General features: G+C 48.1%; 1 protein-coding gene across 1 annotated transcript; it reads left to right on the top strand.

The window, feature by feature from the left end:
• Window positions 1-21,429, top strand: LARP6 (La ribonucleoprotein 6, translational regulator). Its single transcript, XM_025472303.3, has 3 exons — window positions 1-223; window positions 15,188-15,398; window positions 19,927-21,429. Exons 1-3 carry the CDS (start codon window positions 33-35, stop codon window positions 20,992-20,994), a joined length of 1,470 nt encoding a protein of 489 aa, XP_025328088.1. The 5' UTR covers window positions 1-32; the 3' UTR covers window positions 20,995-21,429.
• Window positions 21,430-25,486: the final 4,057 nt, after the last annotated feature.

Below are 25,486 nucleotides of genomic sequence, written 5' to 3'. Positions count from 1 at the left end.
GCCGCCCGACTGTCCCCGCGCGGCCGGGAGCCATGGCCCAGGCCGGCGAGGAGGCGCCGCCCGGGCCCGCGGTGCAGATCCGCGTCGCCATTCAGGAGGCCGAGGACGTGGAGGGGCCGGAGGACGAGGAGGAGGGGGCGGCGGGCGGCGCGGGGGACCCGGCCCGGTACCTGAGCCCCGGCTGGGGCAGCGCCAGCGAGGAGGAGCCGAGCCGCGGGCACGGGTAGGCGCGGGGGGGGTGGGGGGATGCGCCCAAGGGCCGGGCCGGCGGGGGCGCGGGGGGCGCAGGGGGGCGCGGGGGGAGCGCCCCGGGGCCGGGCCAGCGGGGGCCGGGGGCGCGGGGGGCGCGGGGAGCGCAGGGGGGCGCGGCGAGGGAGAGGGGGGAGCGCCCCGGGCCCGGCAGGCCGGCGGGGAGGGGGAGCGCAGGGAGCGCAGGGCGCGCAGGGGGGCGGCTGCGGTTGTCCCTCCGGCCCAGCACCCGCAGTCCGCCGCTGGGTCGCGGGCCCGAGCCCCGGGGGTGGGGGGTGGCGGCGTTGCTCTAAGGGGCCCAGACGTGGGCCGGGCCGGGACGGGGAGGGATTCCTTCCTGGGCCATCCTCGCCATCCTCTGCCCCGGGGGAGGCTCTCCTCACGCGCGCTCCCCCGGGACCTTCCCAAGGACCCTCCCCGCCGCGAGACCCCCCCCACCGGGCGCCTGCCCACGCGCGGGCCCCATCTAGCTTCAGTCCACCGGGATGCGGGCAGCCCAGGCCCGGCTGACTCTTGCTGCGGGGGGGGGGGGGGGGGCTGCGAGGAGTGATTTCCTGGTGTCCCCTGCTCTGATTTGGGATCAGCTCAAGGCTTGTTGCTTGCGCCCTCGCGGGCCGGGGATTCCCATTTTCACGCAGCCTCCGCCAGCTGACTTGGGTGCTTGCATCATCATCTTGCTGCCTTGCTTGTTGGGTCCCTGAGTGATGGGCAGGCTGGAGCCGTTATGGCACCAGAAGGCACCTGTCTAACTAACCGTGCCTTTGGGCCCTGGGCTCTGTCATCAGCCGGAGACCTCGGACTTGCGTCCACCAACGCCCGCGCCTTTCGGGTGGGTGGTTTAGTGCCTGCTGTTGGAAGGAGCTGGGGTATGGAGTCTCCGGAGCCAGCAGAGTAGAGCAATGGCACATCTTGCAAATTCTGGGAAATGCCCACGGGAACTTAGGAAGAACCCTCTTTCTTCAGGGTTTCTGTGCGCCTACTTTTTAGACGTCAGGACCCTCCAGCCTTCGTGGGCAGAGTGCTCAACTGAAGGCCTGAGGATACTGAGTCCCCAGAGCCACTGCCGGTCCTTCTGCAGTGGAAGAGGTCTGGGTGCAGGGACCCAGAGGTTCAGAGCATTTCCGTGGAGACAGAGGTATTTGAGGAGGAAAGCCCAAGCCAACAGTTTAAAGCAGAAAAGCTGAGTCGTAGCAGGTGACACAGTAGCTCCAGTAGCCTTATCAGCACTGCGCATACTGTAAAGCCTGATTCATTCATTCACTCATTCATTCACCTCTGCGCTGAGGATAAAAATAATGGATTCATAGTCACTGACATCTCAATCTTGAGGAGAAGGCGGCCACCCACTCAAATAATTTCAGAGGTTATGTAAAGTAGCTCGGAGTGGCTGAGCCTTCTGATTTCCTTTGCCTGTGACTGTGGGGAAGTCCTTAGTCACTACCGGGGACTAAGTTTTGAGATTGCACGGCTAGCAAGGATTCAAGCCCTAAGTATTATTTCTTGGGCCTGGAAAGATCTCCCTGTGGAGATCTAGGAGAACGCGATCGTCATTTGGGTGGGCTTCTTGCCCCCGCCTCCTGCACTCTCTCCGGAGCCACCTGTCACTCCCAACTCCAGGGACTGGACTCGCCTGGAGCGTTCAGTTTGAAGCATTTCCTGCTGCCACTGGCAGAGAGTTGACCCTGGAAAATCCCTGGAGGCTCTTCAGGGCGGTGCAGCTGGCAGAGCCCAGCAGGCAGAAATCCGGAGCACGAGAACACAGCCAAGAACAGGACCCGTGCTGCCCCCTTGTTTGGGCCAGCCTGGCATAGCAGCAGCCTCCACCCCGTGGGGACACTTCTCGGCTTCCAGAGCCTTCAGGAGAAAGCCCAGGTTCCTAAAACTGTTTGTTGAGATGTGGCACCTACCCACGTCATCCCCTGGGCCCATAGCTTCTTTCCCTGCCTGCCTTAGAATTCCTGCACCCACAGCACTAACCTCTCCGGATTCCTGAACCTATTTCTGCATCTACATGCCTTTGCATTTCCTCCTCTGGGTCTGAACGATTGATTGATCCCTAGTCAGCCTTCAAACTTCACTGCTTCTACTGGGTGTTTATCCAAAGGATACAGACATAGCGATTCAAAGGGGCACCTGCACCCCAATGTTTATGACAGCAGTTTCCACAAGAGCCAAACTACAGAAAGAGCCCAGATGTCTGTCGACAGATGAATGGATAAAGAAGAGTATTCCGTTGCATTGGAATACTGCTCGGCCGTCAAAAAGAATGACATCTTGGCTTTTGCAATGACATGAATGGAACTAGAGGGTAGAGGGTATTATTCTGAGTCAAATAAGTCAATCAGAGAAAGAAAATGATCATATGATTTCACTCATGTGGAATTTAAGAAACAAAACAAGAACACAGGGGAAGGGAAGGAAAAATAAAATAAGATGAAAACGGAGAGGGGGGCAAACACAAGAGATACCAAACTCTAGGAAACAAACTGAGGGTTGCTGGAGGAGAAATGGGTGGGGAATGGGGTAACTGGGTGATGGCCATTAGGGAGGGCACGTGATGGAGTGAGCATTGAGTGTTCATGCAACTGATGAATCACTAAACTCTACCTCTGAAACTGAAAAAAACAGAACCAAAACCAAACCCCACTTGACCGCTTCATCTCCACAGCCCCCAACCCTCACCCCAAAGCTGTTTGTTTCCTATCCTTCATGCTGCTGTAGTACTCTGCACAGGTTATACCTGACATTTACCTAAATTGTAACTATATATTTCTGTCTCCCTCATAAGACTATGAGCATCATGAATTCAGGAACCATGCTTGCCTTGCTCTCATTGTATCCCCAGCACCCGGCATGCGGTGGGTGCCCCTAAATAGTTATTGCATAAATGCATGTCTCTGTCATTGCATCAGGCCATTGGGTTGAAGTATTTGTGTGGTTTTCCACCACCACTAAGCAGTGAGATCCTTGAAGGCAGTGCCCTCGCCTTAGTCCTCGCTGTATATACCGCCAGTATCAGCCCAGTACTTGGCTTTTCCCTGGGGTACGAGCAATACATGGAAATAAGAAAAATGTTCTTTAGTCTTCTCCCCACCCCTCTCTCACCAAAAAGGTGTCTTTCTTTTTATTCTCACCTTTTTTGAAATAAAAATTTCAAACATAACATGTAAAGGAGTAGTATTGTGAGCATTCATACACGCACCATCTAGATTTAACAGTTGTTAATATTTTGCCATATTTGTTTGATGGACTTCTGGGTGGTTTTCTCTGAACCATTTGAAAATATACACGAGACTTACTGTACCCTAAGCACTTTATTTGGGAGTTCTTGCTAATGACACTGTCCTGTACAACCATAATACTGTTACTGCAATTAAGAGAATTAACAATGATTCCTTGGTTTAATCCCTAAAATGATCTCATAGCCGAGTTTCATATTTAGGTTTCCCCCTAATCGTTCCACGTTGTATTTTGTTGATCTTTCTTTTTCTCCTCCAACCAGAATCCAATCCAGGTGGTGGCATTTGCCTATTATGTCTCTTTAGGATCTTTTAATCTAGAACATTCACACTTTTTTCTTTGATGCGTTGCTATTTTGAAATAAGAGGCCAGATGTCTTGTTGAATGTTTCCCAGTTTGAATTGGTCTGATTTTGTTCTGATCATCTAGTGTAACTTGCTCCTTTGTACCCTGTGTTTCCTGTAAATTAGAAGGTAGGCTAAGGGCTTGATTCGATTCAGATTAAACATTCTGGCAAGAACACCTCATAGGCGATGCCACAGACTTTTTGTTGCATCACCTCAGGCAGCTTTCACCAAAGTGATGCTCTAATTTGACCACCTGACTAAGGTGATCTCTTCATTGTGAAGATGTGTCGCTCTCTTTGCAGTTAACAAGTAATATGTAAGCTTCCTGTGCTTATTCTTTCACCAAGGCCCTATGGTTTTAGCATCTGCTGATGATCCTTGCCTGAGTCAGTTCCTCCGGGAATTACAAATTAGTGATTTTCTAATTTTATTATCCTTTGTGCATTTATTAGCTGGTATTCTTCTATGTAAGAGAGCTTTGCCTTGTCATCCGGGATTGAACAAGAGTTCTTCCTAACAAGGCAACCTAAATGCTTAATGGCCAGTTTTCAAAGAGAGGAATGGGTATAATAGTCACATCAAATAATTTAAATCAGAGCCCTCCTTTTGGCCCTCCTTGATTCATGGACTTTTTTTTTATTCACTTTTTAAAAATTAGTTACAATTCTTTTTGATGTTCAAACTATCCCTGATTAAGTAGGGGAGCCCCTTCAGACTGGCTTCAGCGTAGCCTTTTGGAACATGCCGCTGAGTCTTTGAGCACTTTCTTGTTTTGTGATACTAGATAGGCTGGGCTCACCTTATACTTTTCCTACTCCAGGCATAGGATCTAGCCATTTCCACAGGTATCCCTGTGGCTGGTATTTTTCAAATACTAGTGGAAAGGTGTTTAGAAACCAAGACCTGGAATTAAGAGTGCTAATTTCTACTGGGGCAGTATTGGTTTTAGGCCCTTTCAACAGAGCTAGGAAATATGTTAAAAAAATAAGCTTATGTTGATAATTCCAATTTGTATTTGACATAGGTTTTATTTTACTTCTTTTATTTTTCTGCACTGACAATCCTGAAAACTAATAACATTAATGTGTTCACTTTTTTGCTTTGTCTCACAATGTGTAAAAATGATTTAAAATCATAATACCAGATATTATCGTGAATAATAAAATCACTGAAGCATACCTTCATTTAACAAACAGAATCATCAAGGATCCTTTCTCTCCAGGATGTTTCAGGGTTGTTGCACAAGCTATCTCTTCTCTGTTCTGGATGACGATAGTGAAAGGCTCCATTTATTAATGCCAATTATGTACCAGATGTGGAACTAAGTGCTCTGCATACATTATCCCTGCTTCACACCACAAACTATACTGTTTAGACATGCAGAGACATCCACTAGCTGTACTCCTTTCGCAGGCCCGAGGAATTAGGCCAGAATAGCACGACAGAAGGTGGGGTTAGAGAGGAAGATCGTGATGTCTGTAATAAGTCTGCAAGAACCCAGGGGCCACCAGGCATAGCATGGGGCCCCTGCTACTGGCATCCAAAATATAATTGTTCCCATAATGCCTTATCCAAAGTTGAACACGTCCCCATATACGTTTCCAGCTTGTCTCTAAACCTGTATCTTTTGAATCTGCCCTTGTATTATTTTTACAGCCTTTTCAGATTATCTTTTTCTAGAGGCAAATCAACAGGAACTATATACACAGATAGTACCGGACCCTGGTGTTTTTCATAAATGATGCTTTCTCTTTTTTGGTCCATGTCCTCCTAGTTTCTATCCACCATTTTCCTGGCATCAGTGGCCAAAGCACCATATTAGACCATCTGCAGGATAGATGATGAGTCCAGGAGCGCTTTTCTTTGTTGAAAGCCACAGTCAGGAGCTCATTATTCCACCATTTTATTTTGAATATTTTTATTCATAAGGTGTCATTTGCTTACCATTCAGTTAATATCTCCAGATTATCTTGAGATTTTTTAAAAAAGATTTTATTTATTCATGACAGACACACAGAGAGAGGCAGAGACATAGGCAGAGGGAAGAAGCAGGCTCCCTGTGGGGAGCCCGATATGGGACTTGATCCCAGGATTCCGGGATCATGACCTGAGCCGAAGGCAGATGCTCAACCGCTGAGCCACCCAGGTGCCCCTATCTTGAGATTTTTATGAGAAAGGCAACTATGGAGATTTTATGCTGTACTTATTTCTCTAGGTTAGTTAAAATACGATAAATATTTCAACACTGATCTCTGGAGCCTGCCCAATCATGTGTTTTGAAATGTGCCTTCTTATTTCTACCCTTTGTTTTTCATTTCTAGCAGGTTTACAGCTATTAAATGAACACATCAGTACCCCCAATTTACAATAATGTAAACATAAATGTACATTATTTTTTCAAAGTCCTCTTGAAAGGCCACTAATGACATATTTACCAGTAACCATACTTCCTGTCTCCAAGAATCCTGATAGGTGTGATTTGCCCTTACAGAAGCTATTCACTTTACATTGGTGATGCTTTGTAAATTCCTACTATATGCAAGGCTCTGGGTTGGTGCCAGAATGAAAGAAACCAATGTGAATCCTATCCTTCAGGCTTAGGGCTCAGGGCACTAATAAGATAATGCACAGAGTAGCTCTGATACAAGTACAGGCAAGTGCTAGGAGAAGTTGCAGTTGAGATGGAGCTTGACGTGTGGTTAGGATTTGGACCTGAGAGATAGAGGCAGGATGTTCAAGGTGATGGAACAGCATGCACAAAGGGATAGAGTCCAGAAACCTTGTGACACTTATAGGGACCTGTTAGTCTTTTATTTGCTTTTATTTTAGAACAGCGGATCTGAAAGGAAATAGACAGAAATATGTGTAGAAGCTGGTGATAGCCATATTCGAAATGAATCTGAATAAAGAGCTAACGACTTAGGATTTTATTTAACAGACTAGAGAACATTAGTATTAGTATTAAAGTAGAGCAGTGACAGATCTGTTCTTTAAAACATGTAATAAGGCACAGAGTGGAAGAGGCTTAACTCAAAATACAACAGGAGTGGAGTAGGGGGAGGTGGGAGGAGGCCGGAAAACAGAACCCTGGAAAGATTCTGGAAATGTGTGAAGGATGCAGGAATTAAAAGGGATACTGATATCTGAGAGGCAATTTAAATTCTGCCTGCCTTTAGAACAATTGCCTTACCTCTCCTCCTGACCATGAAAAGTAGCAACCAACCTACTATTTACTTTTCAAGGAGAAAAAGAAGAAATAAGATTATTTTCTAAAGGAATTGAATGAGCTAACAGGTGAGCTAGGGCTGCTAAGGTAGAGCTGGTACCTCCAGAGTAAGTTCTTCTCCATATAAAGCTCATATTTAATAATTTCCTGCCTGTCTGCCCTACAGTGAAGCCTGCCAGCTGGCATGCCCCCACCCACGTCTATAGAACCATCTAGGAAGAAAATCAGTTACAGTATAGGACTATGGAGGGAACCTACGTAACCCACCATGAAAAAGCAACCCAGACCTTCATTTTTCAAAATAAATGGTCATGGAGCACAACTCCCCACTTCCGAAGTGTGGACTGCATACAGTGACTCCCTTCCGAAGTGCATGATGTGGAAAGTGAGGGGAAATAGTAACTTCGCAGTGGAGACACCAGATAACATGACTTCAGCCAGGTCAACATCCACAATGATCTGGTATGTTGATTGACCCCCTGATATGATGTGATGAGAATGGAAATTTACCTCTGTGTTCCTCTTCCCTTAAACCCATATATACCATCTAATCATAAAAAAAAAATCAGATAAATCTCAAAGGAAAGGGCAGTCTACAGTATATCTGACCAGTACTCCTCAACACAGTCAAGGTCATTAAAAAACAAAGAAAGCCTGAGAAACTGTCCAAAGAGGAGCCCGGGGAGATGTGGTGACCAAATGTAATATATAGTATCCTGGATGGGATCCTGCAAGAGAAAAAGACCATTAGGTAAAAACTAAGGAAATTGAATAAAGTATGGACTTCAGCTAATAATGTATTGACTTGGAGAAATAGAATTGTTTGTTGTCCAGCCCGTATTTATCATTAAAATCAAGGATTTTAGCAGCAGGCTTTTCAGAAAATCACAATGGGTTAGACAGCTTTTTAAAAGCAGTTTTTAAATGGAATAGATAACGTGGAATGTTTACAGGGTCTAAGAACTGTATACACAAAATAAACATTTATTTTTACATTATTGTGGTTCATGTGCATTAAATGTACTGTGCTAATACAAAATATTAATAATAGAAGAAGCCTGATGTGGGCTATATGGAAACTCTTTGTACTATTTTCACAATTTTTCTGTAAATCTGGAATTATTCTAATATAAGTTTGTTTAAAAATTGTTTAATTGGGGCACCTGGGTGGCTCAGTAGGTTAAGCATCTGCCTTTCACTCAGGTCATGATCCCAGGGTCCTGGGGTCAAGCTGCACTTTAGGCTCCCTAATCAATGGGGAGCCTGCTTCTCCCTCTTCTTCTGCTCCCTCATTTATGCTTGCTCTGTCTCCCTAATACACTATCTCTCAAATAAATAAATGAAATCTTAAAAAAAGCTTAAAAAATTTAATAGAGAAAGGATGATTTGATTACCAGTCACATGAAGAAAACCTGTTACATGAAATTAAATGAAAAACTGACCCCAGAAGATATAGAGGTGACATGTTGGAAACAAAGAGACTACAAAAATATATATACTCTGGTTAGTACCTGAGAGAGAATTTAAGATATTGCATCTGCAAAACAAGAACAGGATGCTTTTAAAAAGGAGCAATCTAAAGACATAAAAGAGTTCTTAGAGATTATATAATTCCTGAAATTAAAAAATTCATCAAGGAAGATTGAAAGGTAATGTCAGAACATCTGTTGCCCTTTAAATTAAAGACAAAGACAGACCACATGAAAGAAAGGATAGGAGCCATAGAGGATCAATCCAAGTGGTCAGTCAAATAATAGGACTTTAGAAAGAAATATAATCTTAGCAAATGCCTTTGTCCTGCACAGAGCAATTTATGTATAGTCATAAAAATAAGTACAGCAATTGACTTTCAACCTTTAGAATCTATAGACAAAACATGGAATGTGTTACAGAATAGAATGTAAACATAATGAACCATACAAAATAAAATAAAGGTACATCTGATAGAATTTGAAAGGTTGGAAATGGAAGGGGAGGCAAAGAAGAAGATAGGGTCATAACAGATACATCGTATGTAATGAGGAAGTGAGAAATACATTTAATGTTGATGGAGTAAGAAACAGAATTTTATGTATTATTTTATTTTTTATTTTTAAAGATTGTATATTTATTTTGGGGGGGTGGAGGGCAAAGGGAAAGGGAGAAGTAGACCCCCCTCCCTGCCGCCGAGCAGGGAGCCCAACCCAGGGCTCAATCTCAGGACTCCAAGATCACAATCTGAGCTGAAGGCAGACACTCAACCAGCTGAGCTACCCAGGTGCCCCATTAAGTGTATTATTTTACAACACAATTAGAAGGCTAATAAAAAGCTCAAAAATAATATAAAAATTTAAATATTAAAAGAAGAAGCTTTGGGAGATGAGTGACCCCAAACCCTCAAGTTATATAATAGGACATGAATAGAGAATGTCGAAAATTGGCAAGTGAGAAATAGAACCATGAGCATGTTTTGTAGAACCACAGGGCAGCTCTTCTAAGAAAGAAACAGTTGAATAGAGGTTGCCTCTAGGGAGGAGAGGTGAAGTGGGGAATCGTTGCTTCCTTATAAGTTATGTACTATTTTGTTTTATTTTTTGCTACGTGTATGTATTGCTTTATTATTGAAGATTCATTTTTGATGAGCTATTAATAGTGTCCAGGGGAGAAGTAATGAGGACAGTTGGAATGGAAAAGAGAACAGATGTGAGACACTGCAGAATAATATCAACACTTTATAATTGGCTCAGTGTGGGGGCAAAAGAGAAGGCTAAAAGATGCATCTTGGATTTTGAGCCTAAATGCAGAGAAGAGTGAATGGGGGAAAGTAGTTAATGGGGCAGTTTGGGAGGGAAGATATATGGTCTTTACAGGACAGTTGTAATTGCAAAACATTACCAACGTTCATATTTAAGGGATATAAACTTCTTCGATGTTCGTAAAGGATATACGGGGTCTTTTTCATTCAAAGGCTGTTGCATGAACCGGGAAACAAGGCAGCATGCCCCCCAGATATGCAAACAGGCCTTGCCTCTCTTTTGAGGTCCCCTTTGGAGATGCAAGTTGCCGCTGACAGCATCCATGCAGAGAGGGAGTCCTAGGGTGCAAGAGGTTCACCCCTGTACTTGTGTAGGAGTTTTTAATCACCTCCCTAGAGCTGCCCACCTGTTCTGGAATCCCTGGCTACCTGTCTGTCTACTAAGTGGGTGCAAATAACTGACACAGAGTCATCCCCCCTCTCCCAACCCCCAATGTGGATTGTTTACCATGAGACTGCATGAAAGATGAGCTTCCCAGATGGAATGTCCCTCGTCAGGTCTAGACGTCAGTACTCCCCGAGGTCGAGCTCTGCAGAAGGTGGCAGCTCAACGCTGGACGTATTGGATTCTAAGTATTCACAGGCTCTCCAGGCATCAGGCTGGCATTAGGAATTGAGGGCGAGAGAAGGATGGAGGGGTGGGAGGAGGCAGATCTGAAATGGGTGAGCTCTCCAGGGGCTGAAGTGTAGAGACCACCAGGGGATAAAGAGTCAAGGATAGATCCTTGGAGAAACGGGAGCAGAATGAATAGTCTGGAAGGGCAGTTAAATAGGGAGAAGAATCAGAAAGCAAGTCACAGAAGCCCGGGGAGAGGAGTACTGAAAAGAAGGTGGTCAGCTGAGTCCCATCCTGCAGTGGGGGCAAGAGGACCAAGGTGGAGAAAAGGCATCTGGATGCGGCAAATGGATGCTTTGGCAGATGCCCAGACAAACAGAATGAGTTTGCGGGGACGGGGGGCGGAGGGTTGCACAGGGGAGCTCTGGGCAGGTCTGATTCGTTTTCTCAATCAAGTTTGAGAGAGTCACCTGCAGGGAGGAAAGGCTTCCCATGGCACACCTTGGGAAGATCAGAAGGCTCTAGAAGGGGCACTGGAGAAATTGAGAAATTATGTCCCCATCCTTCAATTATGTTTTGTTTATGAGTTTACTCTTTGTGTTAGCATATTTTAGTTGGGGAGTAGGACTTACTAGGCTGGGGGTCCCTTTGATGGCCTGGTCACCTCTGATTTACTTGCTGTTTGTAGTAAGTTAGACCATTTTGCTAATACCTGAGTCCCCTCAAAACTCTTCACTGGGCATTATCCCACACTTCACTCTGACTCCAGCTATTCTCATCCTCGTCGGTGGGGCTCAGACTTCCCAATGCATTTGTAATTACTGTCTATGGTACATTCAGCCTATTTTAACTACTAGTTAGGGGATAAACTTTCTCTAATAAAGTGAAAATCCGTTTTGTCCATCTTACTTCTCCTTTTTCATTCCATTGATGGCTCTACTGACCCTTCCTTTGGCATAATTTAAGGACTACTTTTCTCAATGCAGTATGACCATCCTACTATTTATCTGTAAGTAATAGAAAACCCAGCTAACAAGTGAATTAAACAAATGGATTTTATCTCCCTCATGTAATGAGAAATCTGCGGGTAGGTTAGCAGAGGGAGGGATTGGTTCAACAACTCAATAATATAAGAGCCATTAATGTCGATAAATCAGGCCGGCGAATTCACTTGGCCTTTTTCTTGTAGTAGTAAAATAGCTCCTACAGCTCCAACCATCACATCTACACTCAAAACGGATAAAAAGGGAAGAGGCAGGGCCAAGAGATTTTCAGGTGTGTTTTATTGGCCTTCCCATGACAAATGGCTACTACCTGTAACAGAGGCTGAGAAAGTAGGTTGTTTTTTTTTTTTTTTTTTTTTTTAATAGCCTCCCTAACAAAGGAAAGCAAGTGAGAAAGAGTTTGCTATTAGATATTGGATGAATCTAATGTCTACCATAGCTTGCTTCTAGAAACTTCTAAACTATTCAGCTTTGTCTAATGTCTAAGTTGCCTTTGACCTGTTTTAGCTCATGGGCTGCCTTAATATATTCCCTTAGTTTGCCATCCCACGTTTTAAAAAATAATATTTTATTTATTTATTCATGAAAGACGCAGAGACAGAAGCAGGCTCCCTGCACAGATCCCAATGCAGAACTCGATCCCAGGACCCCGGGATCACCACCTGAGCCAAAAGCAGATGCTCAACCACTGAGCCACCCAGGTGCCCCCTGTCATCTCACTTTTAAAAGACTTTTTTTTTTTAAAAACATACTTCTAAAGTTAGTCTCTCAGACCATTTTTTTTTCTTCAGTACACATTTGTCTTCAGACGCCGGTGTGGTATTTCAAAAACCATTTCCAGACTATCTGCAGGCAAATAACTCAACTCTTCATTTTAAAATCAACTGACGCCTACTTTTTATGCTAATTATAATTTCCAAATTTGAAAAATTGGGAGTCAGATTTATTTCCATTTTTAGTCTCATCTCGACTCTTCCACAGTTGTTTTTTGTTGTTGTGGAGGGTTAAGAGTCAGTGAAAATTTTGCTTGAGTTGAAGGACATACATGTATGTACCTTTTCCAGCTTTGAACTATCATAGTGATAGTTGACTTTTACACTCTGAGCCCCCTCCCCCCTTTTTGTGTATTGGTTGATTATTTTACTTAAGAGCTTAATCCCAATCCAAGGGAAATGTTAACTGCTTGCTTATTTATTTACTTATTTGTTTAAAGATTTTATTTATTTATTCATGAGAGACACAGAGAGAGAGGCAGAGACACAGGCAGAGGGAGAAGCAGGCTCCCTGTCGGGAGCCCGTTGCAGGACTCGATCCCGGGACCCCGGGATCACACCCTGAGCAGATGCAGTCATCCCTGCTTGCTTCTTTATAGAGGAAACATAGTATTCACATGCATACTTTTTTGTGTGCCGAAGCCCTCCTTTATACATTTTTTTAAATTGTGGCAAAATACACATAACATAGAACTCACCGTCTTAACCATTATTAAGCGTGCAGTTCTGTGGCGTTAAGTACGTTCACATTGTTGTGCAACCATCACCACCTTCCACCTCTAGAACTTTTTTGTCTTTTTCACCTGAAACTCCATACCCATTAAATATTAACTCCCCAGCCCTTGGTAACTGCCATTCTATTTTCTGTCTCTATGAATTGGACAATTCTAGGTACTTGAAATGAGTGGCATCAGCAATATTTGTCTTTTGGGAACTGGGTATTTCACTTAGCACAACGTCCTCAAGGTCCGTCCATGGTGCAACATGAGACAGAATTTCCTTTTCAAAGCTGAATAATATTCCCTCCTGCACATTGATAGACCACATTTTGCACATCCGTCCATCCATCAGTAGACACCTCTACCTCTTGGCTAGTGTAAATATGCTGTCGTGAACTCTCTGAGCCCTCTGGGGAGCCGGGCAGGTCCTCCCAACAGAGGAGAAGCACGCTGAATGCTTTAGGTAGACTGGATGTTTGCATCCATCCCAGGAGATGTTCTCTCTACTCAGAACTCGTTAATGGAGACTCTGGGTCTGAGAGTCATGTTATTAGAATTCACTGCCAAATAGGAAAGCAGTGATGTTTATTTCTGGATGTAATTTTTAACCAATCTTTTTTATTAAATAAGATATATATGATATTGTATAACACATAATTTTATTTGCTGATTAAATATGCCAGAGAGAGCTCACTTTGGGAGCTTCTCATTAGTGGTGTCAACTGTGATGCAAGATCATCACAAACCCCCTAAATGTTTATGGCTTTGAAGTTTTTGTCATTCCTTAGTGAAAGATTTGCCTCCCTAAAGAAGCTTTGCTCAGGATTTCTTCGGCTTGTTCTCATACCCTAATATTCTCGGGGAGAGGAGGAGAAAGTCTGTCCAACTGGAGCTGCTGGTGGGTGTGGGTTTCATTTGGAAGGGCCCTGGTGAATGAGATTGTTTCCGGATTCCATGGCAGGAACCCAACAAAGCGTGGAAAGTATTATGTGTGTTGGCTTTGGAGACAGAAAATTTGAGTTTCAACCCTAGGTCCGAGGGGCAAATGAATGTACCTGTCACCTCTGGGTTCTGAGAGTGTGCCGGGTGCTCATGTGGGCATTTCTATGTATTAGTCTAACTAATCTTCTGCCGGTCCTGTTGGGACAATGACTATTGTGATTCCCAATGTACAGATAATGGGACTGAGGTGCGGCAGGGGAGGTCCTCGCCTGAGTTGACTCAGCTAATAAATGGTGATGGCAGGACTCGAACCTACATGGTCTAACTCGAGGATTGGGACTCTTAGTTACTCTGCTAAATTATCTTCTAGAAATCAGGATTTAGGGGGTGGACTGGGGAGGGAAGAATGAGAAGGGAATGTGAAAAGCATCCTGTCGATGGCACAACAGCACGTAAATGTAAGTAGAAGATGTTGTTATTTTAATGACCCTCTGTCCATGTCAAAAAGAAAAGCTTGATTTCTTTTTATTTTATTTTATTTTTTAATAATAAATTTATTTTTTATTGGTGTTCAATTTGCCAACATACAGAATAACACCCAGTGCTCATCCTGTCAAGTGTCCCCCTCAGTGCCCGTCACCCATTCACCCCCACCCCCCGCCCTCCTCCCCTTCCACCACCCCTAGTTCATTTCCCAGAGTTAGGAGTCTTCATGTTCTGTCTCCCTTTCTGATATTTCCTACCCAGTTCTTCTCCCTTCCCTTATATTCCCTCGATTTCTTAGCCGATTGGACAAAAGCCAGCCCCGAGTGGCCAGGTGATCACCGCCACAGAGGAACCAAGCTCAAGTGTGACCCAGTGTGGTTTCCTAGGGCTAAGGAAACAAAGCACCACCCACTGGGTGGCTTAGCACAGCAGAATTTTTTGCCTCCTGGTTCTGGAGGCCAGAAGTGAGAAATCAAGGGGTCTGAGGAGCTCTCCCCTTCAAGGGTCTCGGGATGGGTTGGTTCCAGGCCACTCCCCTGGCTTCTGGTGGTTTGCTGGCAACCTTCTATGTTCCTGGGCTTCTGCTGCATCGCCCCGGCCTCTACCTCCATCTTCCCATGTGCTCATGGCCCCAAATTTTCCCTTTTTATAAGACGCCAGTCATGTTGGATTAGGGGCCACCCCCTGTGGTGTGACCTCATCTTAAACTCAGTACGTCTGCAAGGCCCTACTTCCAAGTGAGGTCACATTCTGACATACCGGGCTTTGGGACTTCAGCATATGAAACTGGGGGGTGGGTTGGGGGACAACGATTCATCCCGTAACCCCTCGGCCTCTCCTTCTGCTCCCAGGGGTGCCACGACAAGCGGGGGCGAGAACGAGCGTGACGATGGCGAGCAGGAGTGGAAGCCCCCGGACCAAGAGTTAATCAGGAAGCTGGTGGATCAGATCGAATTCTATTTTTCTGATGAAAACCTGGAGAAGGACGCCTTCCTACTGAAGCACGTGAGGAGGAACAAGCTGGGCTACGTGAGCGTCAAGCTCCTCACGTCCTTCAAAAAGGTAAGGCTTCCGTCTCGCAGGTGGACTCGATGTCAGGGGTGTTGGGCTGCAGTCCTAAATACCTTTTACTCCCTTGACCCTTGGTGACTAGCGATTCCTTCCCCACCCCACCCCGGCCCCCGGGGCATGAAATAGAGAAAAATGATCAAGAACAGGGATTTAGGATCGCTTTAACTCCCCACAGTGTTGAAAGGGACCTGGGGGGACGCCTGGGTGGCCCGGTGGTTGAGCGTCTGCCTCTGGCTCAGATCGTGATCCTGGGGTCCTGGGATTGAGTCCTACACTGGGTTCCCCGCATGGAGCCTGCTTCTTCCTCTGCTTTTGGTTCAGGTCATGACCCTGGGGTCCCGGGATCGAGTCCCACATTGGGCTCCCCGCAGGGAGCCTGCTTCTCCCTCTGCCTGTGTCTCTGCCTCTCTCTCTCTGTGTCTCTCATGAATAAATAAAATCTTTAAAAAGGAGGGGGAGAGAGAGGCCTGGGTGTTGGGACAAATGTCAGCGAGCGGCAGTTTATGAAACGAAAGTGCTCGTTCTGAGTAAAGTTCAGGCAGTCTTGCCAGGCAAGTGGGCAGCCAGGAGGATGTTGTGCCAGGACACAGGGACCCAGTGGCCTTGAGAGACACCTTGTAGGCCTAGAAGCGTGTGAAACTCAGGCTTTTCACTTGTCCAGTTGGATAAATAAGAAGGAGGAGCACCCAGAACTCTGGGGAATGAGGCTTCTTTAAGACTCCAGCAGCCTTTGCCGTGTGACACCAGCATCCTCACCTCTATGGGGATGTGGGGCATCTGATGATTGCTGCTCTGTAGGCAGCTGGACTGTGGTGTGAGTTCCCTGTGTCTCCAAGTGTGGACAGCCTAGCTGGAGTAAGAACCCTGTGCCTTCCGTGGGGGCCGCGTATTTACTAGAGTAGCAAAGCACCGCATGGCCTGTTGCATAACGGGCTAAGTCAGAGCTGGGGCCCAGCCAGGCTGCCTGTGCGCCTCGCCGGAGAGCCCTGGCGGGGAGCCCTTGTCCCTGAAGCTGTTCTCTGCCTCACCTCCTGATATAGTCTGCCCTCTTGTCCTCTGTCCTGTCTCCACTCACCAAACATGTCCATTGGGCACCCTGCGCGCTGTGGCAGGCACAGGATGTACGACCCGAATGCAGGCATTTCCCCTGCGCTTGCAAAGCCCAGTGAAGGAGGGAGGTCTGCGAAGGATTGCACCGTGATCACAGGCAGTAAAGGAACAGGGGTACAAGTAGTGTTCATCAGAGTGAGTAACCCTGCCTGGGTGATTGTGAAGTCTTCCTAGAAGTGGTGACGTTGAAATCGGGTCTTGGCGGATGCATAGGAGTTTTCAGGGTATGGGAGGAGGGAAGGGGCACTTGATGTTGTAAAGAAGCAGCCTCCACTTCCTCCTGTGTGTCTCCTTTGCTCTCCCGCCACTACCACACTCCTAACGCTGACCCCAGGTGTATATGTTGGGGGACGGGGTTCCCCGCCGAGCAGTTCTGTATCTCCTCGGAGATAGCATCACATCCTACAGTTTAAGGGTTAATCCCACAAGACTGCCCTCACTCTGGGAGGCAATGGCAGGCCCCCAGGTCACCCAGAGCTTCCGTTCAGCTTGGCTGCAAATCACAGCTTCCCATGACCTCCTCCCCCTTGGATTTGATTATTTGCTAGCACAGCTCACAGAACTCAGGGAAACACTTGCTTCGATTTACCAGTTTAATAAAAGATATGATAAAGGATACAGATGGACAGCCAGCTGAAGAGATGTGCAGAGCAAGGTCGTGAGTGCAGAAGCTGCTGTCCCTGGGGAGTTGGGGTGTGTCACCTTCACAGTATCTGGATGTATTCACCAACCTGGAAGTGCCCTGAGCCCCACAGTATTGGGGTTTTTACAGAGGCCTCCTCATGCAGGCATGGTCAGCTATTAATTTCCTGTCCCTCTCCCTTCACCTGGAAATTCCAAGCTTCTAATCATGGTTTGGTCTTTTTGGTGACTGACCCTCAACCAAGAACCATCCAGGACTGGACCCCCTCTCCCCCAAACAATTGCTTCATAAGAACAAAAGATACTCCTAGTGTTCTTGTCACCAAGAATTGACAGGATTCCAACAGCTGAGTGCCAAGAAGGGGATAAAGACCAATGTATGTATATTATAGGGAGGGACTGTCTCATCATTCTCCACAAGGCCCCAAGTTGGGTTTTATTCCAAGCTGAAACCATCCCCACCAGTTTCAGGAGCTTCTTCATTGAAATATGAAAGATCTCCCGGAACCTTGCATGTATCAAGTGGGTACATGCCGAAACGCAACTTCAGGGAAGTATTTGAACGTTAAAATCCCCAAGTCCCATCGAGATGATACATCAGGGTATCACATGTGTCCGAGAACAGTGAGCCAACCCTTACACAAAAGTATTTGTGAGACTCCAAAACAAAGCAGCCAGTGCACATTCCTTTATTCCTCCCCAGGGACCCTTAGAGCCAGCCTGACTTTCCTTCCTTTTTTGTTTTTTTTTTTTTAAGGTTTTATTTATTTATTCATGAGAGACACAGAGAGAGGCAGGGACACAGGCAGAGGGAGAAGCAGGCTCCCTGCAGGGAGCCGGACGTGGGACTCGATCCCGGGTCTCCAGGATCACGCCCTGGGCTGAAGGCGGCGCTAAGCCCCTGAGCCACCCGGGCTGCCCTTCCCTTCCTTTTGAAGCTGCCACTGTGGCTGTACTTGGGAGGGCTCTGCTCTGTTGAAAACTGGCCAGAGTAGACATGGACTCCCCAACACCTCCAAAATGAGAACAAAGGCCCTTTTCATTCTAAGGACTTTTCCTGCTAATCATAATAGGAGACACATAGGACAAGCAGGGAAATGACAGTTTCTGAAAATCTTACAAGGTTCTTCTAGTAAATCGCACAAGGACAGCGCCTCCCTGGCTCCTGGTCCGAGATGGTGCCTGGACATTCCTACAGGCTCGCGGACGCAGGCTGAGGATGCTCAGGCCATAACCGACGTGGCCCAGCAGACTTTGGCTCTGGAGGGGTGCTGGGTCCTTGCCAGAGCTCACTTCCCTCTCCACTGGATGTGGTCTCCGGTCAGCTTCTCTGGCCCTTGGAGTAAGGCAGCGCCGGCCTTCCCCTGAGCATTCCTTGCTCAGGCTTCAGGCTTAGGCAGTGGCTTTTCTTCCTCTCCTGACTGCTCCCTTCTTGCCTAGTTTTAGAGAAGGTTCCCCCTTGTTTCACCCTCAGAGAGCTACTGCCTGACTTCCTTACAACCTGGCAGTGGCCTTTGGTCCTCATCTTCACCCTTTCTGGATCCCTGATCGACTCTGTTCACCTGAAAGCTGCCCTTTGCCGGGACCTCTGCTGACCCTCTGTCCTTGGTGTGTGTCACAGAGATCAGCCCATTGATTGTGCAGGTGACTTGTGGTTCCCATACCCAAGCCCACATCTGGGCCTTTTCACCCACAGCCCACAGGCTAGAGCCCGGTACCAGTAGCTCTGCAGGTTCCCCCCATGCCGCCCTGTTAGCGAGCTTCTGTTCTTGAGTTTGGGGAAGTTCCTGTTTGGTCTCAGGGCTCCTCTGCGGCGACTGCACTGGCCTGGCCTCAGAGCACTCAGGGTGATCTTGCCATTCCTGGCTCAGGTTACCCACCCCACCCACCTCCACTGTTCCTGTGGGATGGGATGACTCATTTTCCCTGGCATTCCCTCCAGCGGAAGTGGGCCTCTTGAAAATTACTGTTTTACGATATAAATATAGCCTTCATATACTGCACGTCGATATGCATAATTTCCACTCTGGGAGGACGAGGAAGGGAGGGACTGTTTCATCATTCTTCGTGGGGCCCTAGTTGGGTTTTATTCCAAGTCGAAACAGTCCACATCGTTTTCAGGACATACCGCAGTGGAATATGAAAGAACTTTTGGAACTGTCTGTGTATCAGATGGCGTAAACAGAGAAACATGACTTCAGAGAGGCATGTGGGTGTTACAATCTCTGAATCCCATCAGGATGGTAGCACATGATACTCAGTACCCGCTATGAGCTAGACACCGAGTTTTGCATCTGTCTGTATAACGTGTGTCCGGAGGTCGATCTGTATCTATTGATTTATTCATTTGATCCTCATGGTGACTCTGTGAGGTGGACACACTTGGCGTCTCCATTTGACAGCTGAGGAGAGCGTTGAGGCAGTGGGAGGCTGAAAAACGTCAGGTCTTAACCGCCAGCCAGAGGTGGGCCTTACACTCGCGTATCTAACAGCCTCGTTGCAGGACCTGCAGCTTTAACCGTTAACTTGGGTGGACTAGCCAATCTCCACCACCGCAGAAAGTTCTGTCGGACGGCGCTGGTCTATACTGCGCTGCACTGCTTGACATTGCCAGAAGCGTGTTCGTTGACTCACTAGACTTTCGAATGCCGGTGCTTCTAGCTATGCATGTTCCAGAGGGGTGAGGAAAGGAGCGGGGGGGATTGTAGAGGATGCAGGATGGGTGAGGACGATAGGTACCATTCCAGATGTGCTCTGTCTTCTTCAGGTGAAACACCTTACCCGGGACTGGAGAACCACGGCGCATGCCTTGAAGTACTCGGTGACCCTCGAGTTGAATGAAGACCACCGGAAGGTGAGGAGGACCACCCCCGTCCCGCTCTTCCCCAACGAGAACCTCCCGAGCAAGATGCTCCTGGTCTACGATCTCCACCTGTCCCCCAAGCTGTGGGCCCTGGCCACCCCTCCGAAGAACGGAAGGGTGCAGGAGAAGGTAATGGAACACCTGCTCAAGCTCTTCGGGACCTTTGGGGTCATCTCGTCAGTACGGATCCTCAAGCCCGGGAGGGAGCTGCCCCCTGATATCCGGAGGATCAGCAGCCGGTACAGCCAGGTGGGGACTCAGGAATGTGCCATCGTGGAGTTTGAGGAGGTGGAGGCGGCCATAAAAGCCCATGAGTTTATGAGCACAGAATCTCAGGGCAGGGAGAACATGAAAGCTGTCCTGATTGGCATGAAGCCACCCAAAAAGAAACCTCTCAAAGACAAGAACCAGGATGAGGAGCCCACTGCAAGCATCCACCTGAACAAGTCCCTCAATAAGAGAGTTGAGGAGCTGCAGTACATGGGTGACGAGTCTTCCGCCAACAGCTCCTCCGACCCCGAGAGCAACCCCACGTCCCCCATGGCTGGCCGCCGGCATGTGATCACCAACAAGCTCAGCCCTTCTGGCCACCAGAATCTCTTTCTGAGCCCCAACGCCTCCCCGTGCTCCAGTCCCTGGAGCAGCCCCTTGGCTCAACGCAAAGGCGTTTCCAGAAAATCCCCACTGGCCGAGGAGGGGAGGCTGAACTGTAGCACCAGTCCCGAGATCGTCCGCAAGTGCATGGATTATTCCTCTGACAGTAGCATCACCCCCTCCGGCAGCCCGTGGGTTCGGAGGCGCCGCCTGGCTGAGATGGGGACACAGGAGAAGAGCCCTGGTGTGAGCCCCCTGCTGCCCCGGAAGATGCAGAGTGCAGATGGGTTACCTGTGGGGGTGCTGAGACTGCCCAGAGGCCCTGACAACACCAGAGGCTTCCATGGTGGACACGAGAGAGGCAGGGCCTGTATATAAATACCTTCTATTTTTAATACCAGCTCCTGGCATGGCATAGAATGCAATTAAGTCCCCATCGAAAGGTTTTGTATACATGTAGACCTCTTAATTTATATATTTGTAACGTATCTAAGTTGTCCGGTACGCTGTGGTTTTGAGAACATCTAGAACAACCAGCATGACCATTATTTTGATGATGCCCGATGTGTCTGGAAGGTTCCGGCTCTGCAGGGCCGTGGGACAGAGGTTCCCCACGGCTGGGCAGGCCGCCGGTCTCTTCTTCAGGGCCCAGTTCCTCCCGGAGGTCCCTGAGCTGTCCTTGGCGGGGCCCCCAGGGGCTTCCTGAGAGCCCCCGGAGTTGTGTCGTGTAATGGCAACTTGGTAAGCCGGTAGCGTGGCGGCCTCTGGGACCCAGTGTATATTCCCTGCCCAGTGAATAAATAATAAAACACCCTCCTGGGAGTGCTGGCTCTGAGGTCCTGGGTGGTGCATGACAAAAGTCAGTGTCTGCCTGAGAAGGCTGTGGGTGGTATGTCGGGAGGTGCGGGGGGCCGAAGAGAGACACAGCTCTTGAACGTGCCCCGGGCAGCCCTGGGGCTCCCCTGGGGGCTCCGGCAGCCTGAGAGGCCAGCAGAGCGTGTGCAGATGTCAAAGGACCATGTGGCTCATCACAAGGAATCCTACCTGGGCCCAGGCTGCTTGGTAGAGACCAAGCTCTCCGGATGTGGTCCCCAGACCGGCTCCTTTTCCTTGGTTAATGTCCCTTGTCCCTGGAAGCTGCCCTGGTGTCGTGCAAAGAGCAAGGGCCTGCATCCAGTGCGGGCTCACCCACTCGCCGTTTGGGGGATTTGAGACAAGTCCTGCTGAATTCTCATTCAACATTCAGTCTCCATCTCATATAACTGAATTGATTGAATTCTCAATCCCATTCAGTCTCCTTAACCATTACTGAACAGCGATCAGCTGCCAGGGACGATGCTTAGAGTTCTCCGTGCATTATCTCATTTAATTCCCTCCCCCGCCCCAGGAAGGTCCAGATATTATCTCCATTTTACACCAGAAGAAACAGACTTTATGTGGGTTAACTCGCCTGTCCGGGGCCTAACGGTTAGATTAGTGGAGCTGGCTTGAACCTAGCAGTCTGGCTCCGGAGCCCATACTCTGAACCACCAGATGGTACGCAGCATCTCTGAACCTCACCAGCCACAGTCAAAAAAGAAACAGCCACAGAAGGTGCTAATATTTATTCAGCACCTCCTATGTGCTAGGCATTTTGCTAGACACATTCTTCCATTTGTTCTATCGGTGTCTCTGTAAGACAGTATACCAGTTTCACACATGAAGCTGCTGAGGTAGGGTGATACCTCAAGCCATTGCGAGAATGGAAAAACGAGAGTGTATGTTTAATGATGCAGTTCTAGAAAAATCAGCAGCTGATCATTATCTGGTTAGTAAGGTAGCGCCCTGTAAGTCCCCGAATTCCTATTAACTGGTGAATGCCACCAGGAATGATTTGGATCTGCCGTTTCCACCACTGATAGCCATTGGCCCCAAAGCCTGCACTGGGCCCTGGGGCCACCAGGCCTCCTCCCCCCGGGGCAGTGCCACAGCCCAGCTCCAGGCCTCTCCTGGTGCTTGCTCCCTCGCTGCTCCCACTCACCCTTGCCAATCCTTCCCCGTAGCTGTTCCCCTGCCCGTGGGCCACGGGGCCATCTGGGCCTCACCCCCTCTTCCTGGCCTGGCTACCTTCGGGCTGTCCCATCCCTCCATGCTCCGGCATGCAAGCTGCAGCTCTATTTTTAGATTCACTCCTATGGATCATAACTGTTTGTTTATTTATTTATTTATTTATTTATTTATTTATTTATTTATTTATTTATGATAGTCACAGAGAGAGAGAGAGAAAGAGAGAGAGAGAGGCAGAGACACAGGCAGAGGGAGAAGCAGGCTCCATGCACCGGGAGCCCGATTTGGGATTCGATCCCGGGTCTCCAGGATCGCGCCCTGGGCCAAAGGCAGGAGCTTAACCGCTGTGCCACCCAGGGATCCCCATAACTGCTTTTAAAAAATGCCAACACCCTCATCTTTTTCTGTGAATACAGAAGAAGTTGGCCTTCCATCTGCAATATTACCCTGTGTAGGCCTTAGGAAAGAACCCTGAATTAGTGGTCAGCAGATCTGGGTTGTAGGCCTGGCTTTCCTGGTAAATAATGATTTGACCTCGAGCAAGCCATTATCTTTTTGATTTGTGGTTTCCCCATCCACCCAGTGGATGACGGTAGCTGCTCCTCACATAAGGCCTGTATGCAAAAGTGCTTTCTGCACCAAAAAGTACTTGTAGGTGTAAGTCATTAATCACCCTGCTCTCTGGTCATCCCCAAAGTCCAACCTCTTCTTCCGATGCGCTGGTGCTTAGGCCTGGCCTCACATTAGAACGACCTAGAGAGCTTTCCAAAGCTGCCTGTGTCCACGCTAAGACAGTCTGGTTTCACTGGGTCTGGGGTGAGGCCTGGGGAGGAGCAGTTTTGAAACTCCCTGGGTGATTCTAATGGGCAAGCAGCATTGGGAAACCCTGGTCCGTTGGAATGAGGAGGGGACATGGAGTAAACAGTAAGGCTTAGAGACATCCGTCCTCTCCTCCTTTTTCCGGGCGGAGGCTTGCTCTCTTTGGTAGGCCAGCAGGCACACGTCACCCTTCCCCACTCACAGTGGTCTGGAGCCCCTGAGTACCTGCTGATGAACCTGACCTCTCTAGGTCTTGGGTCAAACCTTCAGCTGGGGCACGGGCTTCCTGTTTGTTAGCACAGCAGGCCTCTCTTGAATAGCTCGACTGGGAAACCCAGCCAACAGTATTTTTACAGATGTTTCGTTATTTTTAATGAAAACCAGCTCCTTGTCCGCACTGGGACCCAAAGCCTGCTGGACGTCTCCCATTGAGGTGCCGGCGGAACACCCACGCCCTACATGTGTCCAAACACCACCTCGTCTGTCGTCCCGCCACCCCCCACCGCAGGCAGATCTGCTCCCCCTGACTTCCCATCTCAGCCAGGGACGTCACCGTCTTTCATGTTCCCCAGACTGGGGAAGAGACTTGTGGCATATGTGAAGAAGGCAGATTTTGGAGTTCAACAGCCTGGGTTCAAATCCTAGTGACCTTTGACAAATGACTTAGCCTGTCTGAGCATCAGTTTCTTTTCCCACAAAAGGTGGATGATAATCATTCCCACCTCATGTGATTTGTCAAAATGAGCCAATACCTGTCAAATGCTTGCACGTGGTGCACGCTCAGAGAATGTGAGGCTGTCGTCTTTATACCTGCTCCACCCCCACTGAACACATTCAGTCAGTGACTCAGAGCCGTCAGTTCCAGCCCTGAAATGTTTCTTACGTGCGTGCTCTGTCCCCAGGTGCTTATTTACATTCATCCGCCTCCTCTCAAGGTCTCCCTGTCTCCAATCCTCTTCTTTAACCTATCCCCAGGATGCCACCAAACCCATTTTTCTGAACTAGAGTCCTATTCACATCCCTTCCCAGTTAAAAATAATAATAATAATAAAGAATTACTGGCTGCCTTTTCCCCAAACACTGAGTAAGGGCCAGACTGCCTCCCATCCCCTGCCATGCTGTGCATCTTGGGGCAAAGATGCTGTGCATCTTGGGGCGAAGGCTCTCGGGACGTTAGTCAGTTGACTCACTGCCTATGGGCCTGGAGGGTAACCCCCGAGCTGGCAGGCCAGCTGCACATCCAGAGAGGTGTCCTTGCCTGTGGCTCTCTCATTCGTTTACTATTGCATCACTCCAGGGTGTGGCTGGGTTGAAAAGGGCTCTGGTTTCAGCCACACGGGACTGAAACATATGAAAAAGTGCTCTTTGAAGACACGTTGGTCATCCATTATTTTTAAATACTTTCCTTAAAATGAACTCGCTTTTTCCAGTAGTTTTCAGCTGCATGTTCTACTCCTTGTGAGCTGTAAACAGGATGGAAAAGCTACCAACAAGCTAATGACCTGGCTCATGGGAGGACAGGAGGGAAACAGAGAATGGCAACTTCTTATTCCCGACACTGACTTCTGTCCTGGTGAGTGCTCATTCCCTCCATGGAAAAGTACCCCTGTGGGCTACAGCCTGAGTACCTCGGCCTCATGAGCAGCGCTCAGGATGATGGGCATGTTGGTGGATCTGTCCTTTGGGATGCTGCGCACGGAGCAGTGGTCGTGCCAGCCACACGTTACTCTGGGTGTTGGAATAAATGGGGTGGTGGGGCATGTGCCTGGAGTGTGTATCCAGCCCATGGGTGAACTGAGCTGAGCTGCTTGCACTTAGAGCAATTTCTGGTTGAGCAGCTGTTTGCACAACACCCCTGATTTGGAATCAGCTATGGGATGAGCGGAAGCAAGCGAGACATGTGTCTTGTGACTATACACAAACATCCCATTAAATTCCACAAACATTCCATACTATGGGTAAAAGAAGCCATGAGCTGACGTGCTTTAAGCAAAAGATGACTCTT

Source organism: Canis lupus, chromosome 30 (genome assembly GCF_003254725.2).
Source record: "Canis lupus dingo isolate Sandy chromosome 30, ASM325472v2, whole genome shotgun sequence".
In the NCBI taxonomy this organism is placed as follows: Eukaryota; Metazoa; Chordata; class Mammalia; order Carnivora; family Canidae; genus Canis; species Canis lupus.
This window is presented reverse-complemented; position numbering and strand designations above follow the sequence as displayed.

Coding starts and splice junctions, on each gene's coding strand:
- LARP6 (XM_025472303.3), top strand. CDS start 33: ATGGCCCAGGCCGGCGAGGAGGCGCCGCCCGGGCCCGCGGTGCAGATC. Junction 224..15,187: donor GAGCCGAGCCGCGGGCACGG/GTAGGCGCGGGG, acceptor TTCTGCTCCCAG/GGGTGCCACGACAAGCGGGG. Junction 15,399..19,926: donor TCCTCACGTCCTTCAAAAAG/GTAAGGCTTCCG, acceptor TGTCTTCTTCAG/GTGAAACACCTTACCCGGGA.